Below are 24,228 nucleotides of genomic sequence, written 5' to 3' on the forward strand. Positions count from 1 at the left end.
TAACTTGTGAAGACTCGCTTTAAGAGTATTTTGTAAGATAAGGGATCAACAGTAACACGCATTGCCAAAGTCAATAGGTCCCGCCTATACAAGAGCTATTGGCTTTGACAATGTGTTTTGCCATGTTGCAGACCACTATGGCTGCTGTTCAGCACGGCTAAAAGTTAGTAGTGTGGAGTGTCAGAGTGGAGTGGGGGTAGAGTGTTGTAGAGTGGATTTGTTGGAATGCCATAGAGTGGAGTAGGAGGAATAGGATGTCGTAGAGTTCAGTATCGTAGAGTAGAGTGTGGTGGATTAGAGTGAAGTGTGGTGGATTAGAGTGGAGTGGGGTGGACTGGATGGGAGTAGAGCGGGGCGGGGTAGATTGGTATGGGGTGGTTTGGAGTGGGGCGAATTGAAATGAAGTGAGGTGGATGAGACTGGGGTGGATTAGATTGGATTGGGGTGGGTGGTTTCGACTGGAGTGATTGGGCTGTGGTGGATTGGAGTAGGGTGGATTAGATTGAACTGGAAGGTGGATCAGATTGGACTGGAGTGGGGTGGATTGGATTCACTGGATTAGAGTGGGGTGGATTGGACTGGAATGGGATGGATTGGATTGGAGTGGCGTGGGGTGGGCTGGATTGATTAGAGTGGGGTGGGCTGGATGGATTAGAGTGGGGTGGGCTGGATGGATTAGAGTGGGGTGGACTGAACTGGGATGGGGTGGAGTGGACTGTGTTAGACTGGGTGGACTGGAGTAGTGTGATGTGGATTGGCGTGAGTGGAGTGGGGTGGATCGGGGTGGAGTGGAGTGGATTGAAGTGTGGTGGGGTTGATTGGATTGAGGTGTGGTTGGTTGCAGTGGGATGGATTGGAGTGGGGTGGGGAGGACCAGGGTGCGGTGTACTGGATTGGTCTGGGGGGTGGACTGGATTGGAGTGAATAGCATTAAGATGGATGGTTGGATTGGATTGTAGTGGGGTGGACTGAGCTGTGTTGGGTGGACTGGACTGGAGTGGGGTGGACTGTATTGGGGTAGGCTGGATAGATTGGAGTGTGGTGGACTGAGCTGGGGTTGGGTGGACTGGGTTAGAGTATGATGGGGTAGGGGTGAGTTTATTGATATGGGGTATGGTGGTCTGGAGGGGTGGATTGCATTGAGTTGGGGTTGAATGAATTGGTGTGGGATGAATTGCACTGGAGTGGGGTGGATCAGATTGGGTTGAATCAAATTGGGGTGGGGTGTAGTGAGATGGATTGGACTGAGGTAGATTGGATTAACTGGGGTGGTCTGGATTAAGTGAGATGGATTGGAGTGGGGTAGGGTGGATTGTGGTGATTGGACTGGAGTGGGCTTGGATTGTAGTGGGGTGGATTGGATTGGGGTGGATTGCATCAGTGTGAGGGGACTGGATTGGGGTGGGGTGGATTGATTGGATTGGGATGGATTGCGTAGTGGTGGACTTGATTGGAGTGCATTGGATAGAAGTGGGTTGGATTAGAGTATGGTGGTTGGACTGGGGTGGGGTTGGGTGGACTGGAGTGGATTGGGGTGGGTTGAACTTGGGTTGACTCGACTGGAGTGAATTGGGGTGGCGTGGTCTGGGGTGAGGTGTATTGGATTGGAGTGGATTAGATTTGACTGGACTGGATTGAAGTGGACTGGATTGGTGTGGGGTGGACTGGATTGTATTGAAGTGGATTGTGGTGGGGTGAATTGAGATGGAGTGGGGTGGATTGGATTGGGATGAGGTGGATTGGATTGGATTGGGGCAGATCATTTTGGATTTGAGTGGGTTGTTTGGGATTGGAGTGTGGCAGGTTGTTTTGGTTTAAAGTGGGGCAAATTGAAATGGATTGTAGTAGGGCAAGTTGTTTTTGACTGAAGTGGGGCAGATTGGAATGGAGGAGACTGGAGTGGGTCGGACTGAAGTGGGGCAGATTGTTCTGGACTGGAATAGGGCAGATTGAAGTTGGGCAGAATGTTTTAGTGCAGATTGGAGTGGGTTGATTGGAACGGGGTGGACTGGAATAGGATGGATTGGATTGGGGTGGGGTGAATTGGATGGGAGTGGGGTGGTTTGGAGTGGGTTGGAATGGGATGGAGTAGAGTGGAGTGGACTGGGTGAGGTTAAGTGGATTGGAATGGAGTGGGGCATATAGCATTGGATTGGAGTGGGGCGGATTGGAAGGGACAGATTGTTTTGGGTTGGAATGTGGCAGACTGAAGTGGGGCGGATTTGAGTGAGACAGACTGTTTCAGACTGAAGTGGGCAGATGGGATTGGGGCGGACTGAATTGCAGCAGATTGTTCTGCAATAAAGTGGGGCAGATTAGAGTGATGTGAACTGGACTGGGACAGATTGTTTAAGACTGAAGTGGGGCAGATTGGTTTGGACTAGAGTGCAGAAGACTGCAGTGGGGTAGCTTGTTTTGGGTTGGGGCAGATTGGAGTGGGGTAGATGGTGCGGGGGTAAGGTAGTGGGGCGGATTGGAGTAGGCGCGGCCAGTAATTGAACTGGATTGGCTAGCAGGGAGTTAGTGGTGGGGGAAGGCTCTGCCATTGCCTCTCGCTCCCCTAGTGAGTTTCTGACTTCGGCTGTTAGGATTGCTTGCATTGATTTTGAATCAGCCACTCTTCCCCTTCCCTTGTTGCTGCGTTCCTCTCTAGTGTTGGGCTACAGTTACCAAAGATGGCATAATTCCTCAGCCAGTTGGTTTTGGGGAGGTTTTTATTCCTCGACTTTCCTTTTTCTCACCTTTGTTTGGGGCCTGCAACTCTGACAGCTCCAATAGAGCTTTACAATAGTGTATTTTGAGATAGACTAGTAGTGCCAAACTGGCTTGGATCTGTCCAGCTACTGGAGGCACTATTATAGATGACTCTCTTTGTTTCCCAATTACTGGGATTGGAGTTGGTTGGATTGGGTTGTACTGCACGTTTATTAGTAATAAAAACAAATCAGAAATTACTCATAATAAAGAAAAAAAATTCACTTTGCAATATTTTGAACAAGATAATCTTCATCTTTTAAGAGCAGCGCCCACAGGCAGAAACAAACGAAACATGAGTGGGAAGTGAGAAAAGAAGACTTAGCAAAATAAAAGAAAGTTAGCTATAAAAAATAACAAAATACTTTGCAGTTTTGTTTGTCCTGCTGGCCACGTTTTTGACAGCCACAAGCCTTCTGTTTGCTGGGCACCAGAAGTTAAAAAGAACAAAACAGTACCTCGATCACGTCGAGAGCAGTGGAGAGGCACTGATTAAGTTGAATCAATCAATGCTTGGTCCTTGCTCCACAGAGAGGAACCGAAATTATGCCAGGCCTGCCGTGACCAATTACAAGGCTGTAAAGAAGTGTGTCACGCAAGCCAACAAATGTTGAGCAACAGGCGGGCTCCAAGTCCTTTAATGTACACAACAGTCTTCGAAACAAAACACATGCGCTAGCGCATGTACTCGCAGGCTCGACCCTAAAAACGGCCCCTCCTGGATATAAAACAGGCCCTCAAATTGCTAAAAAAAACGGACCAAACACTGACCTGGCAGACAAGCCCATCTGGCACTGCACAACTGACCTACGGGCCAGTCCGACCCTGCCTTTTACTCCCTATTCGAATCACACCACGTTCTACTAACAAAAGCTTGGAGAGTGTGTGCGTAATTGTATGGGGGGGGAAATGGGTGAATGATGATACAAAAGGAAGGTTGGTATTGGCTGTGGATAAAAATCCCAGGGCTAGAAAAGATGCAAGAGGTACATTTTTTAAAGTGTCACCAGTGGTGAGTAATTGCCACAATATACTCGATTTGCCAAGAGTTAATGAACTGGATTTCTGGTGTTTAACTGGATCCTGGGTAAAGGAAGCTAGTATTATGTTGCTAAATGAGTTGTTTCCTCCGGGACATCAAATATTCACAGCAATGAATTCTATTTACGATTGTGTTTATATTGTAACGATTTTAATTAATCAAACAAAGTTTTTACTTACTAGTAGAGAGGAGAAGTGGGGTGACAGACTGGCAGTAAATGTCAAACAGATTTGTGAAATTAATTGGCGATATTCATAGTCACCTGGGGCTATTACTGGTTAGGATGACTAAACCAATGGACTTCATATGGCACGTGCTACTCTGTTTAAGACCCTCTTAATAGGTGCACGAATACAGCATTAGAACGCTTGAGCACCTATCCAAGCCAGCCATCGACAAATAACACAAACAATATTTTGGGGGACTTGAATGCGCATTTTGATGCCTGATAATGTAACTCGGCACACAATGAAGGAATCATTGGCTTTGTTTAACTTTAAATTGTAGGAAAACCATCCAAGGCATAGAGATAGTCACAAGCTGGACATTGCTTGCTGGGATAATGATTCTTGCACTGTCCGCTCAGTGTTTGAGGTACATTAGACGGACACTTTGAGATATCTTTTAGTGGATGTTAAAAAAATCAGCTCACTAGCAAACCAAAGTTGACTCTGGTTAAGCCAGTGCAAAACTAGCTGAACCCTGCACACTGAAGAGGCTGCTACAATCAAGCAAGATCCCAATGGAGCCACTTGTGTAAGTACAGCTGAGGTGTCACTAAATCAGTATAAGCTGCTCAGAAAATGGGCCCGAGTAAAAACATATGTAGGCGGAGAAAGTGTAGAAAGAACAGCTGGTGCTTAGAGGAGCTGAACTTAATGACACAAGCTCTGCCAACGGGAACAATCATGGGGGAAAGATTATTCGACAGCTGCCAAAATTATAAGACTTATTTTAACACGGAGTATAAAGGACCATTAAATTAGCTAAGGGAATTTATTATTCTGTCAAGACAATAAATGTGCTTAATAATTCTGGGGTGAAGATTCAGGTAAAGAAACTAAAGGAAGTCTCGGGTCCACAAATGGGAATACACTCTGAGAGCAGAAGCAACCAAGTTGCTGGGTTGTTTAAATAGAAAGTGAAAACAATTAAATCTCAGCCTGAGCAACCTCGGATAATAATAATATTACTGTTTAAAAGAGAACAGCCGACAAAGACCTTAATGAACCTGTGCAAGTTTGTCAAGCCAAGCAACAAGGAATGCTGGGAGCTAATAAAGGGCCGGTTTTTATTAGATCCCAACATAACCGATGGTGATATCTTACCAGCAAGAATTCATAAGGAGGTATTACTAAATACACCCTCTGCGGAACAAGCCGGAACAACCCGGACAATTCCTCTTTATTGTCAAGATCTGTTCCAGGAGAATAAAAAAAAACAGTTTTTTTCCTATGCCGAAAAAAACAACTCTTGAATAGAAAATTATAAATCCCAACTACTATATCTTGCCAAACTACTGAAATGGACCGTACTTAATCAACTTTCATATTTTAAAGACCGCTAAAACGTGCTCCACCGTACATAAATGGGATTTCCAGCAGGTTGTAGCACATAAAAGGTGGTGACTTCACTCACTGCAGCACTAGGTGATTTATGCTGCTATGCTGATCGTGATATGGCTGCAGCACTGATATTATTGGATTTTCTGGGGCTTTTGTATAGTGGAGCATCAGGTGCCATAGAACGCCTGGAGAACTACGGTATCAGAAAGTTGGCACTGAACTGTTCTCAAAGTTTTTTTGGCTGACCGGACAGACAAGTTGAAGCGATCTCCTATCTGTCAGAAGCACAGTCATTATTATGTGATGTGCCGCAAGGATCGTTGCTTTCGCCATTGCTATTTTATTTTATTTATTTACACGATGCCATGAGTTCACTTGATCCAACCCTGTGAGTTAACTACCCACCAGCATGCAGATAACATCAGATTATTTTCATACTAAACGGTGGTCCTAGTGTTAGCGAGGCAAATTTACAAAATTGCTTGGCCAGTGTCCAGTGAGGGATGCCTCAACATCAATTAAAACTGAAGGGTTGGAAAAGAGAGATTATTTTCCCATTTCATTAGTACACCGTGTGAGAACGTGTTTTGACCCACCTTTCATGCACAAGCCTACTCCAGTTCACTCGTTAAAAACATAGGGATTAAATCTGACTCTGGCCTGTCAATGGTGAATCAGATCAACATGATGGTTGGACAGATCTTACCCAACTTCGGATACGGAAACCGATTATATATCCTTTCACCACCCAACAAAGAAAACAATTAACAACGCCTTTGTTTCTTCCTGGTTGAAATATTGTAATTGAACTCATTTGGTATTAAAAATTAAGGTCCTCATTTTAACACTGGCGGTAAATACCGCCTACCACCGTGGTGACGGCGCCAACATACCGCCACCGTGGCTACCATCCATCTGCCATATTATGAGCACTGCCTGACTTCAGCTACAATAAGGGAGGAAATCTGGCAGTGCTCATGGTGGTGGATGGTGTTGACCTGGCGCTGCTACTACCAGCACTGCCATGCCAGTAGAACGCCGCTAGCCGTAAAATGACCAGTGATACGTCCTGGCAGTGTTCTGCTGGCGGTAGCGGTGCCCCTTCCGTGCAGGAAGACCTCCGCGCCCAAGGTAAGTCGGGCTTCCGGCAGTGGAGGGTGGTGGGTGTTGTGTGTGTGTGTGTGTCTGAGTGTGTACATGAATGTCTGAGTATGGATGTGTTGCTTTGGTGGGTGTATGCGTGTGAGTGAATGCGTGTAAGAATGGTGAAGTGAATGCGTATCTACATGCCAGTGTGATTGTGTGTAGGAATGTGTGTCAGCATGTCTGGAAATATGTGTGAATAAATTCATTTATGTATGTCAGTGTGTGAATGAATGTGTGTATGTCAGGGTAAGTGAATGGGTGTATGACTGGTGCATGTGGGTGTCTGTGTGCGTGTATGCGGGGAGTGGGGTGAGGGGCGCTGTGACTGTAGTGGGGGGAGCAGGGGTAATGTGTGCGTGTGTGGCTAGGGGTGGGGTCAGTTGTGTGATGTGTATGTGGTTGTGGGTGAGTGAGTGAATCGGAGGGGGGTGGAGGGGTTAGTTTGTTTATCGGGGTGGAGGGTGTCAGGTGAGTGTTGGGGGGGGGGGGGGTGAGGAAGCCGCCTACCGGAGACACGGAAGGAATTCCTGGTCACCGGTAGGGCCTACCTCCATGGTGGTAGGCCAGCTCATAATGCCATGGGCGGTACTATGCCAGCCGCCGGGCTGGAGATAGACATCTCCGGCCCGGCGGCTTGTACCGCCATGGTGGTATGAGTGGAGAAGTGGCGGGTTGGCTGCAGCCAAACTGCCAATCTCATAATGTGGCAGTGTGCACCGGCAGTCTATCAGAAGACCACCAGGGACATAATGAGGACCTAAATCTGTCAAACTGCAGTTAGTTCAAAACGCGGTAGCCAGACTGATTCAAAATATCAGTCTCAAGGGGCTTGGCTAAACCTCATTGGTTGCCAGTATATCAAAAGAGCAGATTAAAATCTTTATATCTTATATATAAAGCTCTCTAAAGGAGCAAACCTAGTCCTTTAACTAAAATGCTTTCATTTTTTAGCACCAGTCATGGACTGTGTTCAGGGAAGGCAAGTTTAATGAATATACTCCGGTTTAAAAGAACTACTCTGGGTGGGATATTCTCAGTAGTTGTGGCAAAACTGTGGGAAACACTCCTGAGGAGTTGGTGACATGACATTTCACTGGTAAGGTTTTGAAAACGTTTTAAAACGTGGCTCTTTCCTATGTAATCAGCTGTTCGCGGTGTCTCGGTGTTGGCACAATCAAAGACCCTCTAGCGGCAAGATAATACTGGAGAATGACTGCACTTCGTAAATGCTAAAAAAACAAACAAAAAAAAAACAACCAAGCATACTACCCCCACCCCTCCCAACAGCAAATACTGTACCTTGGGTTTTTAGTGCATGCGTAGTGTTAATCAGGGACAGAGGTGGGTGGGAGGAGGGTAGAGTATCACCTAAAAAGAAGCTTTTTCCTTTTACCAGTAAACTGCCCAGCATGTGAAGTCATCGATAGAACCACATGGAAAAAATAGCTGATTACATAATGAAAATGTCACTTACCCAGTGTACATCTGTTCGTGGCATCAGTCGCTGTAGATTCGCATGTTTTGCATAGCTCGCCATCTGGTGTTGGGCCGGAGTGTTACAAGTTGTTTTTCTTCGAAGAAGTCTTTCGAGTCACGGGACCGAGTGACTCCTCCTTTTGTCTCCATTGCGCATGGGCGTCGACTCCATCTTCGATTGTTTTTCCCCCGCAGAGGGTGAGGTAGGAGTTGAATTGTAGTAATAGTGCCCATGCAATGGAGTGACTAAGTATGTACTTATTTAAGGTTGAAATAATATATATACAAATAGTTGAAGGTAACTTCCGAACTGCTACAGGCTCCCGGGGAGGCGGGTGGGCACATGCGAATCTACTGCGACTGATGCCACGAACAGATGTACACTGGGTAAGTGACATTTTCAGTTCGATGGCATCTGTCGCTGTAGATACGCATGTTTTGCATAGACTAGTAAGCAGTTATCTCCCCAAAAGCGGTGGCTCAGCCTGTAGGAGTGGAAGTAGTCTGAAACAATGTTCTTAATACGGCTTGACCTACTGTGGCTTGTTGTGCGGATAACAAGTCTACACAGTAGTGCTTGGTGAATGTGTGAGGCGTAGACCATGTGGCTGCCTTACATATTTCTTGCATTGGGATGTTTCCTAGAAAGGCCATGGTAGCACCTTTCTTTCTGGTTGAGTGTGCCCTTGGTGTAATGGGCAGCTGTCGTTTAGCTTTAAGGTAGCAGATTTGGATGCATTTAACTATCCATCTGGCTATACCTTGTTTTGATATTGGGTTTCCTGCATGAGGTTTTTGAAATGCAATAAATAGTTGTTTAGTCTTTCTGATGTTCTTTGTTCTGTCAATGTAATACATTAATGCTCTTTTGACATCTAATGTATGTAGTGCCCTCTCAGCTACGGTATCTGGCTGTGGAAAGAACACTGGAAGTTCCACTGTTTGATTTAGATGGAACAGTAAATGTAAAAAAAAAAAAATAGTTGACAGTTAACAGTGAAATAACCTTTTGTAAAAAGTTAGGATTAGTCCTTAGGACGACCTTATTCTTGTGTAGTTGTATAAAAGGTTCTTGTATTGTAAACGCCTGAATCTTGCTTACTCTTCTTAGGGAAGTAATGGCGATGAGAAATGCAACCTTCCAGGTTAGGAACTGTATTTCGCAGGAGTGCATGGGTTCAAAAGGTGGACCCATAAGTCTAGTTAGGACAACATTTAGGTTCCATGAAGGAACAGGTGGTGTTCTTGGTGGTATAATTCTCTTAATGCCCTCCATGAATGCTTTAATGACTGGTATCCTATATAGGGAAGTTGAATAGGTAGTCTGCAGGTATGCAGATATTGCTGCAAGGTGTATTTTAATGGAAGAGAAAGCCAGGTTAGATTTTTGTAAGTGAAGCAAGTAACCCACTACATGTTTTGGAGTTGTGTGTAATGGTTGGATTTGATTAATATGGCAGTAGCAAACAAACCTCTTCCATTTACTTGCATAGCAGTGCCTGGTGGATGGCCTTCTGGCTTGCTTTATGACTTCCATACATTCTTGGGTAAGTTGTAAGTGCCCGAATTCTAGGATTTCAGGAGCCAAATTGCTAGATTCAGCGATGCTGGATCTGGGTGTCTGATCTTTTGGTTGTGTTGTGTCAATAGATCTGGCCTGTTGGGCAATTTGATGTGGGGTACTACTGATAGGTCTAGCAGCGTTGTGTACCAGGGTTGCCTTGCCCAAGTTGGTGCTATTAATATGAGTTTGAGTTTGTTTTGACTGAGTTTGTTTACCAGATAAGGAAGGAGAGGGAGAGGAGGAAAAGCGTAAGCAAATATCCCTGACCAGTTCATCCATAGGGCATTGCCTTGGGACTGCTTGTGTGGGTATCTGGATGCGAAGTTTTGGCATTTTGCGTTCTCCTTCGTCGCAAACAAGTCTATTTGAGGTGTTCCCCAGAGTTTGAAATAGGTGTTCAGAATTTGGGGGTGAATTTCCCATTCGTGGACCTGTTGGTGATCTCGAGAGAGATTGTCTGCGAGTTGATTCTGAATCCCTGGTATAAATTGTGCTATTAGGCGAATTTGGTTGTGAATTGCCCAACGCCAAATTTTTTGTGCTAGCAGGCTTAACTGCGTGGAGTGTGTCCCCCCTTGTTTGTTTAGATAATACATTGTTGTCATGTTGTCTGTTTTGACGAGAATGTATTTGTGAACTATTATTGGTTGGAAAGCTTTTAGTGCTTGAAAAACTGCTAGCAGTTCTAGGTGATTTATATGCAGTTTTGTTTGATGTACGTTCCATTGTCCTTGTATGCTGTGTTGATCGAGGTGTGCTCCCCACCCTGTCATGGAAGCATCTGTTGTTATTACGTATTGTGGCACTGGGTCTTGGAAAGGCCGCCCTTTGTTTAAATTTATGTTGTTCCACCATAGAAGCGAGAGGTAAGTTTGGCGGTCTATTAACACCAGATCTAGAAGATGACCCTGTGCTTGTGACCACTGTGATGCTAGGCACTGTTGTAAGGGCCTCATGTGCAGTCTTGCGTTTGGGACAATGGCTATGCATGAAGACATCATGCCTAGGAGTTGTAATATCATCTTTGCTTGTATCTTTTGTGTTGGATACATGCGTTGTATGATGTTGTTGAAATTTTGAATTCTTTGGGGACTTGGAGTGGCTACTCCTTTTGTTGAGTCTATTATGGCTCCTAGGTATTGTTGTACCTTGCACGGCAGAATGTTGGATTTCGTGAAGTTGACGGTGAACCCTAGTTTGAAGAGGGTTTGTATGATCTGATTTGTGTGGTTTGAGCACTCTATTAACGAATGGGCCTTGATTAGCCAGTCGTCTAGATATGGGAACACATGTATTTGCTGCCTTCTGATGTGTGCAGCGACTACTGCTAGACATTTGGTAAAGACTCTTGGTGCGGTTGTTAATCCGAAAGGCAATACCTTGAATTGGTAATGTATTCCTTTGAATACAAACCTTAGGTATTTCCTGTGCGATGGGTGTATTGGTATATGGAAATACGCGTCTTTGAGGTCTAAAGTTGTCATGTAGTCGTGTAGTTTTAGCAATGGTAACACTTCTTGTAGTGTGACCATGTGAAAGTGGTCTGATTTGATGAATGTGTGTACTATTCTGAGGTCTAGGATTGGTCTCAGCGTTTTGTCCTTCTTTGGTATCAGAAAGTACAGTGAGTAAACTCCTGTGTTTATTTGTGTGTTTGGTACTAATTCGATTGCATTCTTCTGCAATAGTGCCTGCACTTCTATCTCCAGGAGATTGGAATGATGTTTTGTCAAATTTTGTGCTTTTGGTGGTATGTTTGGAGGGAATTGTAGAAATTCTATGCAATAACCATGTTGGATAATTGCTAGAACCCAAGTGTCTGTAGTGATTTCCTCCCATACTTTGTAATAATGACCTATTCTTCCCCCCACTGGTGTTGTGTGGAGGGGGTGAGTGACATGTGAGTCACTGCTTAGTAGTAGGCGTTTTGGGGCTTTGAAATTTTCCCCTATTCCTAGGGAATTGCCCTCCTCTATATTGTCCCCGAAAACCTCCTCTGTACTGTCCCTGGTAACTGGACGGTGTTGCCTGTGAGGTGCTGGCTTGTGTGCCCTGACCCCGAAACCCCCTCTAAAGGGTGTTTTACGGAATGTGCTGTAATTCCCTCTGCTCTGCGGGGAGTAGAGTGCGCCCATGGCTTTAGCAGTGTCCGTGTCCTTTTTGAGTTTCTCAATCGCTGTGTCCACTTCTGGACCGAACAGTTCTTTTTCGTTAAAAGGCATATTGAGAACTGCTTGCTGAATCTCTGGTTTAAATCCAGACGTTCGTAGCCATGCATGCCTTCTGATAGTTACAGATGTATTAATTGTCCGTGCAGCTGTATCTGCAGCGTCCATGGAGGAGCGTATTTGGTTGTTTGAAATGTTCTGTCCCTCCTCAACCACTTGTTTTGCCCTCTTTTGTAGGTCCTTGGGCAGATGTTCAATGAGATGTTGCATCTCATCCCAATGGGCTCTGTCATAGCGCGCAAGTAGTGCCTGAGAGTTAGCGATGCGCCACTGGTTTGCAGCTTGTGCTGCGACTCTCTTACCAGCTGCATCGAACTTGCGGCTTTCTTTATCTGGGGGTGGTGCATCTCCAGATGTGTGGGAGTTGGCCCTTTTCCTAGCTGCTCCTACAACGACAGAGTCTGGTGGCAGCTGTGTAGTGATGAAAACCGGGTCTGTAGGAGGCGCCTTATACTTTTTTTCCACTCTTGGTGTAATTGCCCTACTTTTGACCGGCTCCTTAAAGATTTCTTTTGCGTGCCGGAGCATACCAGGGAGCATAGGCAGGCTTTGGTAGGAGCTGTGGGTGGAGGAGAGGGTGTTGAATAAAAAGTCATCCTCGACCTGTTCTGAGTGGAGGCTTACATTGTGAAATTGTGCTGCTCTAGCCACCACTTGAGAATACGCAGTGCTGTCCTCTGGTGGAGATGGCTTCGTAGGGTATGCCTCCGGGCTGTTATCTGACACTGGGGCGTCGTATAAGTCCCATGCGTCCTGATCTTGGTCACCCTGGCTCATGGTGGTGTGAGCTGGGGAATGTGATGGAGTTTGTGCTGGTGAGACGTTAATTACAGGTGGAGGAGAGGGTGGTGGAGTAACCTTTTTCGCCACCTTTGTTTGTGGTGTTTGTTCAGTTTGGAACTCCAATCTTCTCTTTCTTCTAATAGGGGGAAGGGTGCTTATTTTTCCTGTCCCCTCCTGTATGAAAATACGCTTTTGCGTATGGTCTACATCAGTTGATTGTAGCTCTTCCTCAAACCTATGCTTTCGCATTTGGGAGGTTAGCGATTGCTCTTCTGTATAAGAGCCTGAAACTGGGTCGGTTGCAGTTTATTTTGGCACCGAAACCCTGTCTGCATCTTTTTTTGGCTCCGAGGTGACTTTTTTCTTTTTCGGGGCCGAAACCTCTTGGCGTCGATCTTCGTCGGTGCCGCTGTCTCGGCGTCGAGCCGTGTCTACACCGGTATCTCGGTGTCGATGCTTGTCTCCAGCACTTTCTCGATCCCGAAAAGGCTGCGTGCCGGTGTCTCGACCGGAGTCGGACGATCTCGGCACTGTTTGGGCCTTTTTCGGTGCCGACGGTCGGTCACCGAATTTATGGGTCGAGCCATGGCCTGGTGGCAGTGGCGTCCCCTGGGCCTTGTAAATCTTCTTCTGAGTGGTTTTCGACGTCTTACTCACGGTTTGTGTATCGTCGAATCCTTCGGAGTCCGATTCGTGGATCGAAAAGGTTCCTTCCTCTTCTTGTTCCTCGAACTCTCGGTGGGCTGTCGGCGCGGACGCCATCTGAAGTCTTCTGGCTCGACGGTCTCGGAGTGTTTTTCGGGACCGGAACGCACGACAGGCCTCGCAGGTGTCTTCACTGTGCTCAGGTGACAGGCACAGGTTACAGACCAAGTGTTGGTCTGTATAGGGGTATTTATTGTGGCATTTGGGACAGAAGCGGAACGGGGTCCGTTCCATCGGCGTTCTTCTGCACGCGGTCGGGCCGACCAGGCCCCGACGGGGGATCGAAAAACTACCCCGAAGGGCACCGGAGCTCTTCGATCTTTCGACGCGGTGTTGAATCTAACTACGCCGATCCCGAACGCAACAATACCGACGAAAATCTTCCGAAATTAGCTATCTTTCCGTTCCGAAACTCGGAGCGACAGGAACACGTCCGAACCCGATGGCGGAAAAAAAACAATCGAAGATGGAGTCGATGCCCATGCGCAATGGGGACAAAAGGAGGAGTCACTCGGTCCCGTGACTCGGAAGACTTCTTCGAAGAAAAACAACTTGTAACACTCCGGCCCAACACCAGATGGCGAGCTATGCAAAACATGCGTATCTACAGCGACAGATGCCATCGAACTAAAGGATTATATCATTTTTCTAGATATCATGTCACACCACTGTATTGCAGTGTCGGCTTTCACTCGATGGGGGTGGCAGGACAGGACTGGGGAGAATTTGTTTTTTAAAATATGCTTACCTTTGGGGGAGACACGTTCATCTCCACTCCGTTCTTGTCCTCTTTATCTTTCCAGCTGCACACAAGCTCCCAGCCAATCACAACACTGCTGTCACCAGCATGAAAGCAGTGTTGTGATTGGTCTGAGCATCCTGCTTCGTCACTCAGACTAGGCCTCCTCCCTCCAGCCCAGCCCTGCCTGTCCCTTACTCATAGGAAAGATAAAATGATAATAACCTCTCATTATTATCATTTTATTTGTCCTTTCCCCACAATCCAGTGGGGCAACGCTCCTCCACCTTAGTGGAGGAGCCACCCCTGTGCATTTGCCTTTCCCATGCACCATGCTAAGTATTGCTCTTACTCAATTTAATGGCACACAATTTTATTTTACCAACTTCAGCAGGATGAGTTGGCCTTGCCGTTATTTACCCCGATTAGCTACAGGTCACAGCAGATGTCAGTCGGGTGCAAAAATAAACTTACTAAACCACTGGGCTGACCTTTGGGATTAAACACTTGCAATACTTTTTTTTGTTTTGCTGTGAAGATGCCATTTTCATTATATTTCAATAACCCTCGGTAGCTTGTTTGTTGAGGTAGATTGTTTTTAGCAATTGATTCCAGGGGGTAATGTGAAAAGGGATAAAGGATTTTCCACAGTGCGTGAAGATCAAGTTACTCACTTTTGGTAATGCCTTATCTGGTAGAGACATATTCTAGTTTGAGATTTCTTACCTTTGAATTTCCCCCAGGCGTCAGGCTGGATCTGGAGATTTTTCTTCGATTAGTACCCCTGCGTGCCGTCAGGTGACGTCAGTCAACTTCGCGTCAGTCGTAGTCACTGTGATGACGTTGCAGTCGTACACAGGCGCCACCCCGGAGCGCTGATGTCAATTTCTTCTCATTACTTTCCATGTCAGAAGGGCAAAGCCATGAAGAACACAGACTGGTGCACCAGGACTAGGGCCCTAACCAGAGTCCCTGTCCCTAGAAATCAGTTTGCAGAGCGGGAGGATGGGTGGGTCAGTAAAGAATCTGTAACTAGTATATGTCTCTCCCAGATAATTTGTTTCAGAAAGTAAGTAACTTGTTCATCTGATAGAGACTTCTAGTTGCAGATTCCTTACCTTAGAATAGATAGCCATGCAATACTGTCCCCGGAGGTGGGTCTGGGATCATACTAAGAAGTCCTGCAGGACCGAACGGCCAAAGTAGCCGTCCCTGTAGACCAGACTACCCAGGCAGTAGTGTTTAGTGAACGTGTGCAGGGACGCTCACGTTGCTGCCAGGACTGGAGCTCCACATGCTAACACAGTGGTTGCAGCAGTTGCTCTGCTAGAGTGCACACGCAAACCCCCAGGGGGTTGCTTCTTAGCCAAAGCTTAGCACGTTTTGATGCAAAGCAGAACCTATCTGGGAGATGGTTCTTTTCTGCACCGCCTGACCTTTCTTCACACCCACATAACCAACAGAGAGTTGATTGTCCACCCTGAACTCTTTTCCAGACGGTGGAGTCTCTCCTCTTCACGAGAAGGATGGGGGGTGCATTAAAAATAGGCAAGGTGATGGATTGGCCTACATGAAAGGGTGTGACCACTTTAGAAAGGAAAGAGGCCCTGGTACAAAGAACCACTTTGTCAGGATGGACAGAGATAACTGGTGGCTTTGAAGAATGAGCCTGCAGCTCAATCACTCTACGAGCAGAGGTGATGGCTACAAGAAAGGCTGTCTTTAAAGTGAGAAGCCGAATATGACAATTATAAAGGGGCTCGAAGGGAGCACACATGAGGTCAGTGAGTACCAAGTTCAAATCCCACTGTGGCATTATGAAAGGGGAGATATGGGTAAGAACTCTGAGGAATCTCCTAACAATGGGAGATTTAAAAAAGGAGGGTTGGTCTGGTAGTATGAGGAAAGCTGAGATGGCAGACAGATAACCTTTAAGGGTGTTCAAAGCATAGCTCTGCTATACATAAGAGAGTACAGACAAAAGCACCTCAGACAGAGGGGCAGAAAGGGGATTAACAGACTTGTTGGTACATCATGCCACAAATTGTTCCAACAACAGGCATATATTGTTCTGGTGGAGGGACACCTGGCTGCCAAGATAACATTACAGACTTTGGAAGGAAGGTCAAAAGCCGCTCAATCTACACGCAAAAATGTGGAGACTGGACAGGTTCGGGTGAAGAACCGTCCCCTGCTTCTGTGACAGAAGATCCTCCCAAAGAGGCAGTCTGAGTGGAGAGTCGATGGCTGTTAGAAATGGGGTCTCTAGTTGGCAGAGGTATACACCCTTGTCCAAGTAGAGACCACAATCATAGTCAGGGTAAATCACACACAATCCAAATTATCCTGTGCCCACCCTCTGGTAGCTTGGCACTGAGCAGTCAGGCTTAACTTAGAAGGCAATGCGTAAAGTATATGTGCAATAAATCATGCATTAACACAGTGAAAACACCACAAGAATACACCAAGCACAAGTTGAAATATCACTTTTGCAATAATAATAAGAGTTTTAAGTATTTAAAAATCAGCAGTTGTCTCTTGTGTGCACAAAGTATGTGGTAAACATCAAAATTACATGCACGGAGACCGCAGATGAAGAGATGCGCTGAAAAAGGAAGGTGTGCATCGGATTCCCGGACGTGCACAGATGATGCACCAATTCTTCCCACGCTGCAAGGGCTTTGCGTACATTTCTGGCACGCATTCTTGGATCCTCACTGCGATGCAGGGTCTTTTGGTGCCCAAGGACGATGAGTGGAAATCCTGGCCGTGCAGGACGAAGTCACAGGTGCTGCGTTGATCCGGTGGGCGATGCGTCAGAGTTTCGGTCGAATTGGCAGGCGACGTGTCGATTTTGCACGCAGGAAGTCTGGCTGCATCATTCCAGTTTGGTGATGCGTCGATACGGTGGGCTGTGCATTGAAGTTCCAGTCGCAGTGCTGCCGCTGCATCGATCTCCACTCGGGGAGCCGGACTGCGTATTCTGCTTTGGCGATGCAGTGATTCTTTCACCACTAGGCAAGCTGTGCATCGATTTCAGCAGGCTGTGTGTCGATTTTTGCCCTGAGACTTCAGGAACAGGAGGCAAGCTCAATCCAAGCCCTTGGAGAGCACTTCACAGCACAGCCAGAGGCCAGCAAGGCAACAGCAAGGCATCAGTTCTCACCGCAAAGCAGTCCAGGTGTGTCCTTTGGGCAGCCAGGCAGCTCCACTTGGCAGGTTGCAGGATCAGATTCAGAGTGTGTGTCCCAGGAAGTGTCTAAGTTGGTAGGGTCACGGACCCAGTTTATATATCCAAAAGTATCTTTGAAGTCGGAGAGACTTCAAAGGGCGGTTTTGAAGTGCACAGGTCTGTCTGCCAAGGTCCCAGTAGGGGTTTTGGCAGTCCTTTGTGTGAGGGCAAGCCACTAGCCTTTGAAATGTAAGTGTCAAGCCCCTCCACCCTTCCAGCCCAGGAAGACCCATTCAGTATGCAGATGCATGGAAGTGTTACTGAGCATCCTGTGTTTGTCTGGGTGAAATGCACAAGGGAACTGTCAACCAGCCCAGCCCAGATGTGGATTGGAGACAGGCTGTAAAGCACAGATGGGCTTTAAGTGCAGAGAAAGACTCTCTTTCTAAAAGTGGCATTTCTAAAATAGTAATATCAAATCCAACCTCATCAGTCAGCAGGGTTTTGTATTACCATTCTGGCCATACTAAATATGACCTATTAACCCCTTTCTGATCAGAATCTCACTCAAACAGTATATGAAAGAAGTCCTAATGTTAGCCTATGAAAGGAGCAGGCCTCACGGCAGTGGAAAACAAATTTAGGAGTTTTCCACTACCAGGACATATAAAAAAAAACACAGGTATATGTCCTGCCTTTTATCTACACAGCGCCCTGCCCTATGGGTTACCTAGTTCCTACCTTAGGGGCGACTTATATGTAGAAAAAGGGGAGTTTAAGGCTTGGCAAGTACTTTTAAATGCCAAGTCGAAGTGGCAGTGAAACTGCACACACAGGCCTTGCAATGGCAGGCCTGAGACATGGTTAAGGGGCTATGTGGGTGGCACAACCCGTGCTTCAGACCCATTAGCAGCATTCAATCTAAAGGCCCTGGGCCCATGTGGTGCACTTTACTAAGAACTTACAAGTAGATCAAATATGCCAGTTGGGTATGAACCAATGTTACCATGTTTTAAAGGAGAGAGCATATGCACTTTAGCACTGGTTAGCAGTGGTAAAGTGCGCAGCAACCCAGTAGAGAGCCACAAGGATTACTTGGGCCCGATCATTCTTGATCTTCTTGGGCAAAACTGGTATTGTCAGAAAGGCGTGTAGGAGGTCTGAGTCCCACTCAAGACAAAAAGTGTTGCTGAGCGAGTGCGCCTTGGAAAACCTAGAGTGCAAAACAGCTGACATTGCACGTTCTCTGCGGAAGCTAACATCTCTAACCAAGGTTCCCCCCATTGCTGACCCTCCGGATGGAGACACCATTCATGATCAACCATGCATTGATGCCTGAGTTCGTCTGCTATGACGTTCAGAGAGCCCATCAGATGAAGAATCCCTAGGGATTTGCCCTGATGTTCCAGCCATGTTCAGAGGCACAGAGCCTCCTGACAAAAGGTCTGCAACCCCACTCCACCCTGTTTGTTGCAGTAAGACATGGCGGCTGTGTTGTCCATGAACACCTTCCCCCACTTTCCCTTTGAGAGAGGGAAGGAATGCTTTTAATGAAAGCTAGATCGCCCTGAGCTCCAGAAGGTTGATGTGGACTAGAAGCCTCTGATCTCCGTCTCCCCCATGTGGTTGCCCCATCCCAGGGGTGATGCATCTGTCACTGCTGTCAGATCTGGTTGAGGAAAGGAGAGTAATCTGCCATTGACCCAACTGAGGTTCAAAAGCCACCACTGTGGCTTACGCAGTTCCCTCCAAGACCTGGACCATGTCGGACAGATTCCCCTGATGCTGCACCCACTGTAACTTTAGGTCCCACTGCAGAGCCCGCATATGCCATCTGGCATGTGTGACCAGCAGGATACAGGAGGCCATGAGGCTAGCAACCTCAGAGTCATTCTCACTGAAACACTGATACCATAGCCTGAATATCCTGGACTCAGTGCTCGGGAGGACAGATCTGAAACTGCACTGCGTCCAGAACTGGTCCGATGAGAGGGAGTATCTGAGAAGGAGTCAGGTGTGACTTCAGCACATTTGTAGTGAACCCCAGCGAACACAGTAGGTTTGCCGTAGGCTGGAGGTTGAGATGACAGCCTGGAGCGAGCCTGCCTTCAACAGCAAGTCATTGAGGTAGGGGAAGACTGAAACCCCTAGCCTGCGCAATGAGCTGCGACCACTACCATGACTTTTGTGAACACCCGAAGGTGCTGATAAGGCCAAAGAGAAGTACGGTAAACTGAAAGTGCTTGAGACCTACCACGAATCCACAACTAACGTCTGTGGGCAGGTGGGAGGGGGATGTGAGAGCAGGCGTCCAGCGCCACCACCCAGCCTCCAGGGTCCAGGGCAGATAGGACCTGAGCCTGAGTGAGCATTTTAAACTTCTCCTTCCTGAGGAAGAGATTGAGGGACCGGAGGTCGAGGATAGGGTGGAGGCACCAGAAAGTAGTGGGAGTAACACCTGTCTATGACTCACTTGACCAATAGAGATGTAATTTCCTTGTGGAGAAGTGACAAGTGATCTACTGTCGTCCAATCGTAGGATTGTGGAATGGCCAAAGGCGAAGGAGTAGCCCTTTCAGGCTATTTGCTAAAACCTAACTGTCCTCTGCGATGGATTTCCAGTGGGGCAGGCGATTTCAGCATGGTGGCTGAAAGGAAATGGATGCTTTTAGATGCTCCTTTTGTAGCCATGAAAGGGGCGAAAAGTGGACTGAGGGGGGTTAGGAGCAGCTGTGAGGCCAGGGTACCAAGCCGTAGCCCGGGACTCCTTGAGGCGCTCGAGCCCTGAGTCCGTTTTGTCTCTGAAGAGATGGGCACCATCAAAGGGGATGTCCAGTCAGTCGGTCGTGACCAGCCCACAACGAATCGTGAACTTGGCTGCATCTCTCCCGTCAGCAACAACTTGGGCGAGAACGGCCTGGGCCTCCTCCGGCACCTGTGGCAGCATCTGCGTGACCGTATCCCATAAAGTTTGAGAGTAGTGGCCTAAAAGAAATTTGGTGTTCACGGACTGCAATGCCAAACTGAGGAAGAAAACATTTTCTTCCCATGTTGGTCCAGTCTTTTTGATTTCCTTTCCAGGGGTGCAGAACGGAATGTGCCAGAAGAGGAAGAAACCTGGATAACTAGACTATCAGGCGTAGGATGGTGGGTCAGGAATTTAGGGACGTTAGGTGCAGGCTTATGGCCGAGGGCGATTGTTCTGTTGACAGGAGCCCCAGTGCTGGGTTTAGACCACTTCTCCAGCAAGACATCTTTGAGGGCTTCATTGAAGGGCAAAAGGGGTTCAGATGTGGAAGCCCTGGGCTGAAGTACCTCAGTCAGGAGGTTAGGCCTGACCGCCATGGAAAGCAGCTCGAGGCCTAGGACCTCAGCCGCTCTTCGCACCACCACTGAGTAAGAGGCTCCCTCCCCCGTAGCCACAGTAGAGGAGAAAGCATGCCAGAGTCAGGGGAGGTGTCAAGACCACTGGCTTCACCCGACTCCTGAGCCCAGTCTACATCAGGTTCATCTAGTTGGTAGTCCAAAGGGTCCAGTTACCCCTCCAGACTCTCACCATACACGTACCCATAGGCATAAGGGTCAGGATTCAACCTGGGGAATGAGATCCCCGTCAGTCATAATCAACATCAGGCAATGTCGTTACGGCTCCAGGTCGGAGTTGGGAATGAGTATGGGGTCGACGTCAATCGTAGGCCTGACCGACGTCAGGAGCGCTGACTTCTGTACTATCACCGGGGAAGGTCGCATTGGCATGACCCGCTTTGGATCTGATAACGGATCCTGGGGTGCCCTCCGGAGCAGTGGCCTAAGCTGCCAGTGTGGAACCTGAGGGGGCCCTCGCCGACCCAACTGGGCCCGAGGGCATCACACGAGGGTCAGACTACCCAGAAATGAGGCACCTGGCCTTAATAAACTCCCTGAGCTGGGCAGGGGTGGCTACATTTCCTGGAAACTCTGGGAGGTGCAGAGCCGACCCAGAAGCAGGCTCCGAGAATGGAGGCCTAGAAGGACAACACTCCTCCCGTTTCGCATGGTCCAAGCGACAGTGCGAAGTCAAAGAACGTTTATTCTTCTTCGGCTTCTTCTACCTGTGACCCAACTGTCCTGAGGGCTTAGAGTGGGACGAGGTTGAGTGGTGATGGCTCGGCAAGCAGTTTTGTGACCTTCCTCTCGAGTGAGACCAAAAGCGATGTGGAGCTGAACCTTGAGCCACCATAAGCTTTCCTAACTGCTCCATCAAAGCCTTCGGGTTCATGACCTGGCACTCTGAGCACGACTTTGGGTCGTGGTCACGCTCCAGGCACCACAAGCACATAAGGTGCAGATCCGTCACCGACATCATATGGTGATCACACAGCTTGAATCCGGTCTTATGGGAAGACATCTTGACGCACCAAGATGGTCAAAAACTTTGACAAGAGGGTAAAAAAAAAAGTCAAAAAGCGACTGATCGGCGCGTAGGCTGGCGGGGAAAGAAAAGAACTGACGGCAGCACACCGGGGTGGTGCCTATATACGACTGCGACCACGACACCAACGATGGACGCGGAGTCGAGCAACGCCACCTTACGGCGCACAAGGGTGCTGCTCGAAGAAAAATCTCTACATCCAGTCTGACGCTTGGAGGTAATTCTAAGGTAAGGAATCTGAAACTGGAAGTCTCTATCAGATACTGCTTTTACCTTTCAAAGGAGCATTGTCTGTACATCATAAATGGGCGAGGGATTGAAGAGAATTGTCTAATGTCAAGATTCACAACTAGATGTGCTGGAAACAAGTAAGACTGAAGTTAAGGAAAGCCTGTAGTGTGAACCGTCTGATATGCAGTAGGTTTAGGCACTAAGATCCACCAGGTAGCTTATTAAGGTGAGATGACAAATGACAGTTTATGTAATTCCAAATCGGTGATTATGAAAATATAAAAATGTACAGTAAATGTGAGATGTTCTTAAAAAATGACACCTTTATGAGAGAGGTGTTGAAATCCACTAACATAATTTGCATGTTTTTGCTGGTAGCATCCTTTCCTTTCAACAATAGATAGTTAAAGGCCTTATGGGGCCGATTCAGAGTTTGGCAAACAGGGTATTCTGTTGCAAATGCAAAGGAGTACCCTTTCCCTCAAACTCTTGCTGAATTTTGAGTGGGGAAGACAGGCAGGTTTAAATCTGACAGAGTAAAATGTACTCTGTCATTGTAAACCTTCATCGGACAGCCAGAGGGAGTATAGGCCGGCTGAGGTAGGCAATCCGTCCGTCTGTGTTTTTTAGCGTGAGCAGTTGGAGGGTTTTTGTTTTTATTTTCAGTCACCGCCTTGAATATCGTGGTGGTGAGGGAGAAAAAAAATGAAAAAAGACCCCCCCACAAAAGGGGACAAAACTCCCATGGTTTTGGGGCTATTACTTTTTTCTTTTCCAAGCAAACTCCCCCTTTGGGCGTTTGTCTTTGGAAAAGTAAAACATTTAAATGTTTCGTTTAAGCATCTACCAACAGTGGCTGTCACACACCAAACTTTCTAATAGCTTTTTAGGAACAGTTATGACTGTGGTTCATACAAACTAGGACAGTTCATCAGAGGGCGGGTGCTGAAACTTGTTGGTCAGGGTAAAGCTAAGGTGGCAACCTAAAGTTGTCCACCACCACCATAACTACCTTTATTGTGTCAGGCAAACTCTAAATGGGGACCTACAGAACTTTAGATACAAAGTAACTTTTTTATCAAATACCTCAGAATCCTTTTACATAAAATGCTTTATAGTTCATTGCACAGCCAACCAACACATGTTTTTCAGATCTTCTGCATTCAGAAGGCTGTGTAGATAGCACAACACAGACAATTAAACAGGAAAAAAACACAAAAAAGAGGAAAAATAATGATCAATTAGTATACATTTAAAACCAATTCTAAGCACAATATATTAAGGTTAAAAAACTGGATACATTGATTCTGTAATATTTGAGTAAGGAGGTGCTGTTAAGTATTGCTCAACTAGATGTTTTCAAATAGAGTATTTTTCCAAGGTGTACTGGGATTATTTCCGTATACTATGAAAAGAGCCTCCTCCTGCTGGGACACAAGACCCACCCTTCATCAAAACTGGTGACCAGGGATCCACACTAATTATCAATAGGTTCAGGGACCATGGATCTCTGATCAAGTAGGTACTGTTGGAATGATGTGAGACACTTGCCTCATGAGCTTCTGGATCAATGTGGGGGATGAGGAAAAATCTTCAATTGTAGCCCTGTTTTGCACCTTCAAGGTTATTGAGCACCATTTCCTTTTTTCACAATAAAGATACCATTTTTTCACAGGGGAGAGGAATAAAAGAGGGTGGGAATGGTGGCACTCTTCTGGAAAACGGAAGAGTGTACCATGGAATGAGCAGCTGGATGAACCACTGATGCAGAGTACTCTGCATCCATTTCAGAAAGAAGCAGGCCATCTGTCCCTATACAGGTAAATTTATGTATTTCCTGACAACATTTGAAACTGGTAAGAGCTGCTGTAAAGCAAACCAGGCATTAGAAAATACACAGAAAGAACATTAAAATTTTTAAGAAACTCTACCTACCCAAGATAAAAATTGTGTAAAATTTTCAAAATCTGGTTGAAAACATCAGGATCCAAGGATTTCTGAAATAGCTTAGGATACAACGAAGGTTCAATTTGCTTAAAAATGAAGAAAAAGAACTGTTTAATTATGTGGCAATACAATCACTGAAGGAGTAGACAGATTGTATGATTCATGAAGGCAAAAGAAGCGGAAGAACATTGGTTACTAAATACATTTCATTGTCACCTTCTGAAAAGATAAACCATCCATCCCTAATTACTTTGCCTTCCTTTTCACCCTTACCACATGTGCTGGTCTGAACATATGATGCAAAGTTAAAAGAGTCAGGGACACAGAAGTCACAATTAGGAATAATGTAATATTCATGAAGCCTGTCAAAAGCCAGGTTACGTGAATTTGCATGCCCTGCCAAGCAAGGATCCTCCAGTTCCAAATATGTTGGAACTGGCTACATTAAAGATCTGAGTTGCTCTT

The 24,228-nt window shown here is 46.7% G+C and overlaps 1 protein-coding gene across 3 annotated transcripts in view; it reads right to left on the minus strand.

Annotated features, from left to right (window-relative positions):
* Positions 1 to 24,228, minus strand: part of RPAP3 (RNA polymerase II associated protein 3) — a 266,423-nt gene that overhangs the window by 46,155 nt on the left and 196,040 nt on the right. For all 3 annotated transcript variants that reach the window (XM_069229050.1, XM_069229048.1, XM_069229049.1), the window contains exon 15: positions 23,752 to 23,849. In XM_069229050.1, coding sequence (XP_069085151.1) covers positions 23,752 to 23,849 — 98 coding nt within the window. The remainder of the gene's footprint in view (positions 1 to 23,751; positions 23,850 to 24,228) is intronic.

The sequence above is a fragment of the Pleurodeles waltl genome, chromosome 4_1, assembly GCF_031143425.1.
Source record: "Pleurodeles waltl isolate 20211129_DDA chromosome 4_1, aPleWal1.hap1.20221129, whole genome shotgun sequence".
NCBI lineage: Eukaryota > Metazoa > Chordata > Amphibia > Caudata > Salamandridae > Pleurodeles > Pleurodeles waltl.